The 14,026-nt window shown below is 39.7% G+C and overlaps 1 protein-coding gene across 2 annotated transcripts; it reads right to left on the reverse strand.

The window, feature by feature from the left end:
• Positions 1 to 401: 401 nt before the first annotated feature.
• On the reverse strand, positions 402 to 13,990 carry LOC141501766 (2'-5'-oligoadenylate synthase-like protein 2). Of its 2 annotated transcripts, none has more exons than XM_074206040.1 (6): positions 13,428 to 13,990; positions 10,891 to 11,182; positions 8,721 to 8,905; positions 7,362 to 7,600; positions 2,468 to 2,597; positions 402 to 2,057 (listed from the first exon to the last, which is right to left on the reverse strand). In XM_074206040.1, the coding sequence occupies exons 1-6, from the start codon at positions 13,617 to 13,619 to the stop codon at positions 1,509 to 1,511; spliced, it is 1,587 nt and encodes a 528-aa protein (XP_074062141.1). In that variant the 5' UTR covers positions 13,620 to 13,990; the 3' UTR covers positions 402 to 1,508. The 2 variants fall into 2 exon arrangements, with proteins under 2 accessions (XP_074062141.1, XP_074062142.1); XM_074206041.1 differs by having other exon boundaries at positions 402 to 1,907; positions 13,428 to 13,988.
• Between the last annotated feature and the right edge of the window lie 36 nt (positions 13,991 to 14,026).

Here is a 14,026-nt window from a genome sequence, read left to right on the forward strand (position 1 = left end):
GAATGAAAAACTCCATTTAAGAAGAGGGGGGGGGAAGATACCAGGCCAAAATTAAACACTCCCCCCTTCCCATCCTCCTCCAGAATGATCACATCAGCTAAGCAGACACATCCTGGAGGGTACTGAGAACCCAGGTGTAGCTACTGACACAAATTCTCATTTAGTTGAGTAGTTTTACACTTTTGAGTGGCAATGTCATCATACAGTCTCCCTAACCTTTTAAAGAATTATCTCTAGTTAACTCTCAGGGGAGCTACTCTCTGGTATGTCCTATTTCTGATGCAGAAGGGGAGTGAAAGGGTGGGGTGCGGGGGGGGGGGGGTCCAGCCTCCGCAGGGTCCTTAAAACCTGACAGGAGGGATAGAGTCGGCGAAATGAGTTGAGTCAACAAGTGGGTAAAGGCAGGAGCAGGTTGATGGACTGCCAGCTGCTTGGATTTATTTTTATAGTTTCAGAATCATGTATGTTTCAAGCAAGCTGAGATCATTTCCTTGGTTACAAGAGCGTACAATTTTCATCATCAATCATATAGTTCATATGGTTACAAGTTTTAATCATGTGATTACAAGTTGAAGTAATAATCATATAGTTAATTGATTTCTTATCCCTACTCGGACCACGATGACCTTAACCTGTCTGTTACCATATTTATTACTACATTGTATGATTGCTAATTCATTTAAAGTTATTAATTAAGCAATTCTTTTAATGGAAAGTTTTTTATATTTTTTTGTGTAGGTAATGTTTTTCCATACACTTCCTTAACAGTCTGTAGTGAGGGTCTTTATGCTTGTCCACCCATCCGTTAACTCTTACAATAACCGATTTTTCTTTCTGGCCTTGTTAGTAGAAGCCACAGTTCCTGTGACTTTTTTTATTCTTTCCCATGAAACTAAGGCTGCTGGAGTTCACATATCGGTCACCTGTACTATTTTCTCACCATCTTTTTCATATATTCCTGTGTATGGTAAGGGGGGCAAAACTATTCATTTCCCTGGCATTCTATCTGACCCATCTTGTATCTGTTTTCCCTGTATATATTCTGGCATCTCCTTGGAATTCCCAGTGCTGGGTTTTCCAGAGATTTCATAATGTTGAAGCCTTTTGTATGCCTCAGGGAGAGGCAGTCCTGTTAGATTTGGACAGAGTTTACAATCTGTTTTATTCAAGGAATTTTTCTGAAATCCTTCCTTTATAGTCATTCCACTATTAGGGTGAGTACATATTGCAATCAATAATAAACCTATAAATATGGGTATGCATGAAATCCCTATATATATATATATATATATTGAAGAAGGAAATGCTGTCCCATCAGGCAGTGTGACTGCCTTGAGTCTTCTTGCTGCGACTGTGTCAAACAGCTTAGAGACCCTGGCTCCCAACAATGGGGCAGGAGAAGAGGAGGCAAAGGGGGACAAGAGGAGGAGGGGAAGAAGCAGGTCGAGGGAGGAAGTGAGCAGAGGAATAGGGCAATGGGGAGGGGGAGTTAAGACTCAGTAGTAGGACTATGGCAATGGCCCCATCTTTCCCTTCAACATCTTCTTTTCCTTCTTGGTCTTCAACTTCTTTTTCTGCTTCCTGGTTATCAACTCCAGCTCCAGAGTGTCACCATTTTTAATGTCAAAGTATCTGAGTCTCTTTTTATCCCAAAGGAATTGACCTTTGAATCTCAGGACCTGATCCATCACGCGGGACCCTTCCTGCTTTCTAATCTTCTGTTTTACACTCAGGATATTATCATTTCTTTGCAGGAGATAGCTTCGGCAGAAGTTATCCGGAAATCTCACATGAATTCTGCATTTGGTAGAAGTGGCTACCAACACTTGGATTTTTATTGGGTGGAAGACCTTATATTCTGCCAGGGTGCTGTCTCCCATTAATACCTTGGTCTTTCTCTTGGCTTCCTGGAAGGAGAGTTGCTGATCAGTTATGGGGATATTTTTAACCCTTTCAATCTCCTTTTTTATATTTTGAATGGGATCATAGGGATTCACAGAGTATTCCAACTCCCATAAAGAAGAACATTTTAGAGTCACACATATATTTCTTGCTCCCTGATGAAAAGATGCATACATACATATACATACATACATACATACATACATACATACAGAGAGAGAGAGAGAGAGAGAGAGAGAGAGAGGAGAGTTAGTGAATAATTTGGTTGTTCGTGGATCTCTATGCTCTAGGTCACAAGAACCCCTTCCCCCCATCCTGGAAGTGCACTTGAGTATTCTTTGTCACCCATTTCTGTGCCCTTGGCTATAGAGACTCTGTAGTTAGAGAAAAATGACCCAGCCAATAGGAAGAGTCAGTCCTGGGAATGGAGATCAACTCATCTAGCCCATACCGCATCCATAGGGAGGCTTTGCTGGACCTAGGGGATCCTACAATTATGTTAGAGGCTATGAGGGGCTAGGAAATAGAAAAAGGTTTCTGCACCCCCCAAATGGAGAGTCATTACCTTTATCTTCCAGCTTGAGATCTGAGAGCAGGGTTGGTTAAGGCAGTTGGAAGCCTCCTTGGCTACCGGTTTCCATCTGGATCCTTTTCCTACATTGTTGGTAGGGTCTGCTGGGTCCAAAATGAAAGGCCTGTATACCGAAAGAGATCGTCACTTTTGTTTAGGATAACTCCTCACCTCTGTTGGAACCATTTGGGTCAGTTTAGAGAATTTTTCCCCTTCTTGCTCAGGATCATTGAATTTAAAATTGGAAAATAATTGTCATAGTCATAGGTCATAGATTTCAAGTGGAAAGACTTTAGAAGTCATCTAAGGTGACATAGGGGTTAGAATGCTAGGTCTGGAATCAGGAAGTTCAAATCCAGCCTCAGACACTTACTAGCTGTGTGACCCTGTACAAGTCACTTCATCTCTATTTGCTTCAATTTCCCCAATTGTAAAATTTGAATAATGATAGCACCTACCTTCCAGAGTTGCTGTGAGGATTAAATGAGATAGTAATTGTAAAGTGTGCAGCACTGTGCCTGGTACATGGTAATTGACATATAAATATTAGTATTATTACATTATTAATAATTAAATATTAACTATTATTATCACCTTCATTATCATCCTCATCACCATCACCATCATCATCACCATCACCACCATCATCATTATCACTATCTATTCAGCCGTGTACTTTGGACCAAGATCAGTGCTGGAGAGGTTGACCTCTAATGAAATGTCGCTTAAGTTTCCTGTTCTCACAATCTTCAGCTCATTAAACTCCAATAACATGGCTCAGCTTTACTTATAAATAAGGCAATGACTCACACCTATGATTTCCCCATAAAGGGGGAATAAAAAAGTATTCAATAATATATAATATCAACAAAATTGAAAATTTATATTCCAAAGAAATGCTAAAGATGCACAAGGAAAACCAAACTTAAAACAGCACCTGGTAATGTGGCTTATAATTATCATTTCAACCTTCCAGAAGATTGTTGAAAGAATGCAACATGGGCTGTTGGACTGTTGATTAGAGAGTTTATATTTCACCTCAACTTTGTACTGTTTAAATAACTCTTTTTTTTTTTAGATTTTTCAAGGCAATGGGGTAAAGTGGCTAGGTAATTATTAAGTGTCTGAAGTCGGATTTGAACCCAGGTACTCCTGACTCGAAGGCCGGTGCTCTATCCACTGCGCCACCTAGCTGCCCCTTAAATAACTCTTTGGCTAAACCTTAGTCACATCTCTAATACTATGATCTGTCCTGGTAGAAAGAGTTTTCTTATGGGAAGTTCTATTCAGAGGAGAAATTATAGATCTGGTCTAACCTAATATATATATATATATATATATATATATATATATATATGTTTGAGAGAATGGGGATATTCTTCTTATTTATGTATATGTTTGTTGTGTCATATGTATTCCAGGCTAAGAGCTATGAAGGGTTAACACAGAAATAGTTATGTGCTTTAACCAGCAAGATGTACTTCAGAGCTTAGATAAGGGAGTAGCTGCATGTCTGAGCTAAGGAGGTATATTCCCAGGCTCAGATAGATAGTGCATTCTGAGATAATTACCTTCTGTACTTTGTTTATCAAATCACTGTTTGGTTCTCAAAACAATCACTTAAGACATACACAAGGTATGCATGTGAAAAAAATGCTTGCTAAAACGCTTATGTAATTGGTTACGTAAATGTAGAGTATAAAAGTATGTATCCTGTGATCAATAAACGAACCAGCTTATGCATCATATTGATGTTGGCACTGAGTTCCCTCCCCCGGACTCAACATATGTTTCTCCTTAGGAGAATGAAAACTCCTTGAGGGAAGATTTATTTTATTTTGTCTTTGTTTTTTTTTTGTGTGTCTAAAACATGCCCAGCAACATAGTAAATATTCAATAAATGCTTGCTTTATTGAATTAATTCAACTAACCAATATGTAATACAACCAGTGAGTACCAAAGTCGGTATTTGAAGATGGAGTTTTTTATCTTTAGAGTTCTCTTCATCAAGTGATGCCTACACTGGCCATGTTGTTATTCTTCATTCATTTCAGTTATATTTTTGTGACTCCATTTGGGATTTTCTTGGCAGGGATACTGGAGTGATTTGCCAGTCCTTTCTCCACTTCATTTTACAGATGAGGAAACCGAGGCAAATAGGGCTAAGTGACTTGCCCAGGGTCATATAGCTAGTAAGGTCTGATGTCAGATTTGAACTCAGGAAGATGAGTCTTCTGGACTCCAGGCCTGCTCCTCTATTCACTGCACCCTTTAGTTGTCCTTGAACCTGAATATCGTTTGCAATGTCATTGCCCAGTCTTCATCTAGTCTCTTGAAGAATTCCATGGATAGATAACTCACTATATCTTGAATCAACACTTGGGGTATGGAGAAGGGGAGGATGTTTTCAGGCCTCTCCAGACCTTATAACCCTGGTTCCTAAGGGGAATAGGGTTTTTATTAAGGTGAGTGATTTGATATAGCTGTCTCATTTTTTTTTTTAGTTTTTTTTTTTTTTGCAAGGCAGTGGGGTTAAGTGGCTTGTCCAAGGCCACACAGCTAGATAATTATTAAATATCTGAGGTCGGATTTGAACTCAGGTCCTCCTGACTCCAGGGCCGGTGCTCTATCCATTGTTCCATCTAGCTGCCCCAATATAGCTGTCTCATACCTTGCCCATCCTAATCCATCTCTCTCTTTTAGCCTCTAAGAACCTTTTACTATCATACCTTTTCTTATGTAGCTTGTTAGAGATAGCCTGGTACATTGGATTAGACATTAGACTTACAGTCAGATACTACTGGGCAAGTTGCTTACTCTCAGTTTCCCTATCCAGAAAATGAAGGGGGCTGACTTGGTTGCCTCTATGGTGCCTTCTAGCTGTAAATCTATGATCTTGTGATTAGCTGACAGGAGAACAGATTTTTGAGATGGGTCCTATTCCAATTCACCATCTCACATTGGCATGTTGTTACATGTGCCATGAGTATTGTGGAGAGGAGAGATAGCAGACATTATCCATCCCAGGATAGTGATAATACTTAGTGCTTTGGAACAAGATTTTATGGAATTCTGAGAGAGAGAGAGAGAGAGAGAGAGAGAGAGAGAGAGAGAGAGAGAGAGAGAGAGAGAGAGAGAAGCAGAAGAAAAGCTGTTTAGTGGTTCTTGTGTGTTTTCTATCAATCAGACCAAGGGGAGAAACAGTTGTGGAAAAATCTAGTGAGAAGGATGTCTTTGCACAACTTCCCCTCATTATATATAACTGGGCAAGTCATGTCTTCATGCTTTCAATCCATGTCCTCTTAGATTATGAAGGACATCCATCATCATCATCCTGTTGTCTGCTAGCTTCTGGGCAGCTGCTGCTCTCCTACCCCTTTTTCTTTTCCTCTAAGACTTTGTGAATTCCTGATGTTGAGGCAGAGGACTGTCTAAATGATCCTCTTGCTAAGAAATGGTGAATGATACCGGTAAAATTACAAAGTAGTTGCTCCTTTTTTTCTCACCTATTAAAGAGAGACTAGCTTAAAATTCTGCTCATCACTAAGGTCAATGATTATAAGGTGCTTTGAATCTCTTTTAATAGATTTAAGGCATGGTGGTGGTCACTTCTAAGGGATACAAGGGAATTTTATTTCTCTCATATAATGGCAGGGACTCCTTACTGCCCAGAATTGCTCTCTCATCAGGATAGGACTGAACTCAGGGGAAAGGTGTGGGGAGCCCATGTACTGAGCAGTGGCAAAGGTAGATGGCTGATCTGGAAAGAATGGGCAACACAATGACAACAGGTGAAAGGGGTAATTGGAAGGGATATTGAATTCTGGCAGAGGAGGGAGAGATTGAAGTAGCCCATTAGACTCTTGTAGGCATCTTGGAAGAACTCAGACAGAATCTTCTAGTTATTATCACCTATTTGAGCATCAAAAGCAATTCTCTAAGTTCTACTCTTTTTTTTTTAAACTTTTTATTTATTTAAGGCAATGGGGTTAAATGACTTGTCCAGGATCACACAGCTAGTCAATTATTAAGTGTCTGAGGTCACATTTGAACTCAGGTCTTCCTGACTCCAAGGTCGGTGCTCTATCCACTGCACCACCAAGCTGCCCCTAAGTTCTTTTCTTTCCCTGATTTCCATTCCATATTCAGATACAAATACTGCAATATACTTGGATTCTCTTATCTGAGAATTGCCCCACACTCTTATTTTGCCACAAATGCAAAATAACCCAAAGTTAGTTACTCAGAACCTCAATTTCCTCATTTGTAAAATTACAGTGAATAGTCACGACACTTTACAGGGTTGTTGTGTGAATCAGATAACTAATCTTTTTATGCAATACCTTATGAGTGAGGCACTATGCCAGACACTTAATAAATACTTTTTCATTTGGTTCCTCACAACAACCCTGGGAAACCAGTGCTATCATTCTCTTCATTATTTTACAATTTAAGAAACTGAGGCAGACAAAAGTTTAATGATTTGCCCAAGGTCACACAGTCAGTAAGTGCCTGAGACTTGATTTGGACTCAGATCTCCTTGACTCCAGCCCTAAAACTCTAACTATTCTATCTCATAATATGTTGTGTTTTTTTCCCCCCATTTTTTTAAAGATTTTTCTTTTGCAAGGCAAATGGAGTTAAGTGACTTGCCCAAGGCCACACAGCTAGGTAATGATTATGTGTCTGAGGTCGGATTTGAACTCAGGTACTCCTGACTCCAGGGCCGGTGCTCTATCCACTGTGCACCTAGCCACCCCTTATGTTAAGTGTTTTTTAAATCTTAAAGTACAACTGACACAGTTGGCAGTTTTTGCCATTTAAAAGTTCAGCCTTAGTCTCCACATCACCCATAGAGAGCAGGGACAAGAAGAGGAGATTTACTAACCTGCTTTCCTTCATGTGCATTTTTACAAAATGTTTAATTGGACCTTTGAGTTTGTAATAGTTAGTCCAGTAGATAAAGATTTTGTTGTAATCTTTCAACAGCTTCATCACAGTCACCAATCCTTTGGCTAGACTGAAGTTTTCTGCTTTTTGGGTTCCTGTCTCCCAAGCATAGATAGTCAGCAGCTCCAGGGAGTATTCTGGGGGCAAATACCGTCTTGGGTATTTTTCCCTCACGTACTGTCAAAAGAGATAGAGACATTTTTGGATCAAGATTTTTTACAGCTGCAGATTGGGAATCCTGCTCAGGACAGTCCAAGGTCTCCTCCATCCTTCTTTTCTCCATATGATTTTAGGAGATTATTAGGTGCTAAAATTATTTCATTTTACAGATGAGGAAAGTGGGAGTAGGAGAAGTCAAATGACTTACACAGGATCACAGAGCTAGGAAATGTCTAATGAAAGATTAGAACTCAAGTCTGATCGACTCAGGTTTAGTATTTTATCCACTCTGTCACCTTGCTGCCTTCTTGAGGTCTTCACTTTGTATCTTCAATGTGGACACAGTATTTAGTGAGTGGCAGACCCTTAATCATGTTTATTGATTATTTTATATAGGACCTATAGCAGATATTCTTCCCTTTTTTGTGTGTCCTGGACTCCATTAGGAGCCTAATGAAGCCTAAGGAAGTTTTCAATACATTAAAAAGGAAGCTAGTTGTATTGAAATGCAATTATAAAATTATTTTTCCTATCCATGCTTACTGATCATCAGAAATCAATCCATAGATCCCCTTTTAAGAACCCCTGCCTTATATTTATTTTGTTTCTACTTAATAGCAAGCACACATTGTAATTTTGGGTATATATTTGGATATATCTCCCATAAGAAGAAGCGTCTTGAGATCATGGACTATTTCATTTTCAAAATCATAATCTTTCCAGCACCCAGGACAGCACCTATTTTAATGGATTGATTTAGCAGTGTTACTTAGTAGTTTTGATATCTGTGTGGACATTTCATAAGACTAAGATTTATGGCTAGAAGGGACCTTGGAGATTATCTAGTCCAACCCTGTTATTTTAGAAATGAGGAACCTAGCTATCTGGAGAAATGAAGTGATTTGCCCAAGGTCTCTTAGGTCATAAATAGCAGAACCAGGATTCAAACTTGGGGGAAAGTACCCGATGCTTTTGCCAGAGGAACACTATAAGGTTTCCAAATGCATCTTTACAGTCACATCCTTCTCTTGATCACAAGCACACTGCTCTTTCCCTTGGTCACATTCATCTTTCTAGACAGTCTCTCCCCAACTTCCTGGAATCAAGGTGAAGCCTCTGGATGCGCTACCCACCTTACCTTTCGATACCAGTGCTTCACTAGCCGAAGAAGGCTCTTCACCTTGGTTGGATGATGTTTCAAAAAATTTCTTTGCAGTTCACTAAAGGATGGGGTGAATTCTCCAGGGTAACTTCTGCTCTTTTTTAGTTTTGCATAGACCTCATGGTGAACAGTAAATTCAGAAGAGAGTGGATTTCTTTCCCCTGAAAGATGGGAGGGAAATTGGGTATGATAATCATCTTAAAGCAAAATCTGGTAAAGAATGATCTGTGCCTCCCTATTGTCTCTAGGGTAAATTACCAAAATTTGCTATTGATAATCCTTTACAACCTGACTCCAATCTATCTTTTCAGCCTTATTAGTCTTATTATTTATTCATTTATAAGAATAATATTGTTTTTAATGCATTTTAATTAGTGTTTTCTGTTTCTGAAATTCCCATAGTATCCCATGCATCTTCCCTTTTCCCTTCCCTTAGAGCCATCCCATATGACAAATAGTATGTGTATTTTCTAGAGGAAAGAAAATCAGCACAACGGATTGATACATTGAGAAAGTCCAAAAATCTGTGCAATCTGTAATGTGTATCACCTGTGGATCTCCCACTTTTTATCAAAGGGTGGGTTAGGGGTGTTTTCTCATATTTTTTTAATTCACTTTATCCACTAGAATACAAGTAATAGTCAAATTGACCTTCTTATTCCTGACACTCAATACTCCATTTCCCATCTCTGCTTTTGCTCCAGGTTGTCCCCTATCTCTTCTCATCTCTACCTCTTAGAAGTCTTCTTTCAAGGTAAACTCACTTGCTGGCTTCCATGGAAAGATTTTTCTGATCCTTCTATAAGTCAATAAGTCAAAAAAAAAATTTGTTCATCACCTACCTAGGTGGCTAGCACTTGTGTCTGAGCACAAAGTTGCCACTGCTTTCTCCTTCCATTTCCCCATAGATGCTTATCTGGTTAAAGATGTTGCATCCTCCAAAGAACATGTAAACTCACTGAGCACGGGGACATTTTTTTTTTCAGTTTGTCTTTGTGTTTGTCCTTATCCCCAAATTTATGGTATTTGCATAATGCTTGTTTTTTGATCAGATTGGATCTTGGAACTCACAGACAATTCACTGTGGTTCAACCCACCAGATATATTGTCAGGTTCCTTCTCCCTGAAAAAAATGAACCTTCCTCAGTGTCAGGGCAAAGGATAAAAAAAGACCAAGAAAGAGAAGTTACAGATGAACTTAAAAAATAGATCTCAGTGGATAACTCTCTCTCTTTTCCTTTTTTTTTTTTTACCAAATCATCCTCCATATGCTTCTCAGAAGGAACTGCATCTCAGACAATTACCCTATCACAGAAGTTCTTGTGTGTGTGTGATGTGTGTGTGTGTGTGTGTGGTGTGTGTGTGTATGTGTGTGTATGTGTGTGGTGTGTGTGTGTGTTTGTGTGTATGTGTAATGGATCTTTTTGGAAGTTTGGGAAGGTATATGAAGCCTTTCTCAGAATATAGTTTTTAAATACATACAAAAATATATATAGGATTGCTGTGTTGAGCTGCTAATTCAATAAACTCCAGTAATTTCCTATTATTTCCAAAATAAAATTTAAAGTCCTCTGGCTTTTAAAGCCCTTCTGAACTTGGGCCCTTTCTATCTTTCTGGTCTTGAATCTTACTTCTTCCCATAAATCCTTTGCTCCAGGGACCTGGCCTCCTGGCTGTTCCTTATATGAGACGCTCTAGCTTCCTTGTCTGATCATTTTCACTGGATGCTCCCTGCCTGGAATTTTCTTTCTTCTTGTCATCTCATCTTGGTTTCATTCTTGGTTATCATTATGCTGGGCTCCCAGTAGGTGCTTAAAAATGTCTGTTGACTTAATTTTTTCTTAAATTGAAATAAAGATGTAATTTTTTTTTTTTTTAGATTTTGCAAGGCAGTGGGGTTAAGTGGCTTGCCCAAGGCCACACAGCTAGGTCATTATGAAGTGTCTGAAGTCAGATTTCAACTCAGGTACTCCTGACTCCAAGGCCGGTGCTCTATCCACTGTGACGCCTAGCTGCCCCAAAGATGTAATTTTTTTGAGAACCCTCTAACACCCCCCATGAAAGTTGTCCAATCTCTTTGAGGACCTCAGGTTAAGAACCCCTCTTAGAAAGACTCCTCTCTCCTGAGGCAATAGTCTGTTCTTACCTAGAGCATTGAAGACTGGTAGCACACTCATATGGATTTGTTCAGCTCCCCTCTCTGACTGGACATCGAAATTCAAGGATCGAGGGGGTCCCTTGGTGGAGTTTTGTTCTGAGATATTGGTTATGCCATGGGCTTTGCTTTCTTGGCAATTCTCAAGTTTCTCCTTCATGAATTCAATGATATCACCTCTAAATTTATATTGGTCTTTGTAGCTGGAGAAACAACTCAGGAAAAGGAGCATGTCCATATCAGAAGTGTGTTTTAGGTCTGTACCCTTGGAGAAGGAGCCTCCCTGCCAAAGACAGATCAAGATTATCATCTGAGGTGTGATTGATATCAAGTTTCCTTTGTTACCAAAATGAAATTCTTTAACTTTCTAAGATTTGCCAAGCTGGAGCACTTATGATTCATAGCATCCTAGATTTAGAAGTTAGAGGATATTGTAAGTCATTGAATCTAACACCATCATTTGCAAATGAAGAAACTGGAGGTCAGAGAGGACACATAACTTGCCCAAAGTCATAGTAAATGGCAAAGTCAGAATTTGAGAACTTATTTTCTGGCTCCAACTCTGCCACTTTTGTATCATAAACTCAAAAATACCCACTGGTCTCCATTATGGAAAAGTATCTTTTGGGCTATCTCTGTCCTCATGGTTCCAGAGGGAAGAAAAGAGAAGAAGCAAATTTATTTATTTATTTATTAGGATTTTGCAAGGCAAACAGGGTTAAGTGGCTTGCCCAAGGCCACACAACTAGGTAATTATTAAGTGTCTGAGACTGGATTTGAACCCAGGTCCTCTTGACTCCAGGGCTGGTGCTTTATCCACTGTGCCACCGAACTGCCCCCTTGAAGAAGCAAATTTATTAAGAGACTATCATGCACCATACATTGTGTTGAGAACTTTACAAACATCATCTCATTTGATTCCCACAACAATCTTGGGAAGTAGGTACTGTTATCGTCTCTATTTTACAGTTGAGGAAACTGCATGAGATAGAGGTTGTGACTTGCCCAGAACCACATATCTAGACAATGTCTGAGGTTGTATTTGAACTCGGGTCTTCCAGACTCCAGGCCCACTGTCCTCTCCACTATGACAACCAGTCCAGAGAACTAGAGAAAGCCGGACCCCAAAGTCTGCCTACCGCTTGATCTGCAGTTAAGGTAAAGTCCTAGGCTTTCTGGTTTGGGAGGCTTTGGCTATTGGCTCTCAAGGAGGGAAGGTGAGAGTGAGAGGAGACTGGTAACTTATCCAAGAATTTGATATTTTAGTCTTTTCTCACTGAGAGCTCTCCAAGGGAGTTCTGATGAAGACAAAAGGTGAGTTATCTAAAAAAGACTTTTGTGTATGCAAAGGAAAGCCACTAATTTGAATTTTTAAAAGTCACACACAAAAGAAGGAAAGAGAAGCAACAGAAGAGAAGTACAGCTTAAGAGAACTGTGGGGGAAGAGAGTCCAGTGGCAGCTGAGAACAGAGCATGAGAGGCAGAGGAAGGATTTTTATCAAAGTGGAGGAGGAGGAGAGATTGTTCTGCAACTATTCAGATAGTCTGCTCAGACTTTTCAGAGACTGTTTATATTTTCCCAAAGAAGAAACTGGATTGCTAGGTAGAGGAAGAGATTGGAGCAAGAAGTCTGGCCTTCATTATCAAGCATTTCTATGCCACTTGATTCAGAGGAATTAGAAAGTGGACCAGGACAGTTCTTGAAGAGAGCTCGCCGTTTTCCCTAGCGTTAGCAGAAGTGGGTATAGGAGAGAGGTAATATGGACAGAGTTGGCAATAGTGGACATATCCTACAGGGGAAATCAATGGTAATAGCAACCTGTGAAATAAGAAGTAGGTGATACCTGGTCTTTGTTTCCCCTTTCTCTCTCCTCTCATCCAACATGAACCTTAAAGACCTTTCTTCTTCCTATTTGACTTCTTGGCCATCACTGATTCTCATGCTTTTTTTTTGGCAAGGCAATGGGTTTAAGTGACTTGCCCAAGGTCACACAGTTATTACGTGTCTGAGCTTGGATTTGAACTCAGGTCCTCTTGACTCCAGGACTCTATCCACTGTACCACCCAGCTGCCTCTATTCTCATACTTTTTTTAAAAAAATTAAAAAAAAAATTTAAGGCAATGGGATTTAAATGACTTGCCCAAGGTCAAACAGCTAGGTAATTATTAAGTGTCTGAGGTCAGATTTGAACTCAGGTCTACTGTACCACCTAGCTGCCCCTGATTCTCATGCTTTTTGAAAAGTCTAAATGACTTAGGATCATAAATTTGGAAGTGAAAGGGATTTCAGAGACCATCTAATCTAGTCATCTCATTTTTTAAGAGGAATTTTATAGAGGAAGAAACAGAGACCTATGAAACTAAATGACTTGTCTAAAGTCACAAAATAGTAAACATCAGAGGTGAGATTTGAACCTAGCACCTGTGACCTTAGAAGCAGTGTTCTCTCTGTCTTGGTATCACTCTCCCTCTCTCCTATCCCAAGGTGGGGTCAGATTCCTGTTTTGCAGAATGGAACTTGTTCTTACCTTCACCACCTTTATCACCTCGACCTCTTTACCTTGAATGCTATAGTCCTTGAAGCATTCCTTTTGAAAGAATTCCTTCATCCTCAGAAAGACATGTTTGAGTTCCTTTCTCCAGGCTCGATCTGGCTGGAGCTCCTGAGCCACAAAGGCATCCAGCTCCTCAGGAGGGGTATTATACAAATCATTGGCCATCTCTGCCTGGCTGGATGAGAAATGCCAGAAAAACACAGATTTCTCCCTGCTGCAAGAACTCACTTAAAAAAGAATAATGCTGCCCTCCCTTCCTCAGATTAAAGATCAGAACGAACACTTTCAGTTTCTATTTCTGCTTTCAGTGTGATTGGGAAACTGAAACTCTGCTAGCTCTCCTCAAGAGGAATCCTGACTCAAAACTTCTGTATTTCCCCTCCCCTCCCACAATCTACAAGGAAGGACTTAAGTATTTTTCCTCAATTGGACCCAGAAGAATGAGAACCATCACTTTTCTTTCTTTCTTTCTTTCTTTCTTTCTTTCTTTCTTTCTTTCTTTCTTTCTTTCTTTCTTTCTTTCTTTCTTTCTTTCTTTCTTTCTTTCTTTCTTTCTTTCTTCCTTCCTTCCT

The sequence above is a fragment of the Macrotis lagotis genome, chromosome X (assembly GCF_037893015.1).
Source record: "Macrotis lagotis isolate mMagLag1 chromosome X, bilby.v1.9.chrom.fasta, whole genome shotgun sequence".
Taxonomy (NCBI): Eukaryota; Metazoa; Chordata; class Mammalia; order Peramelemorphia; family Peramelidae; genus Macrotis; species Macrotis lagotis.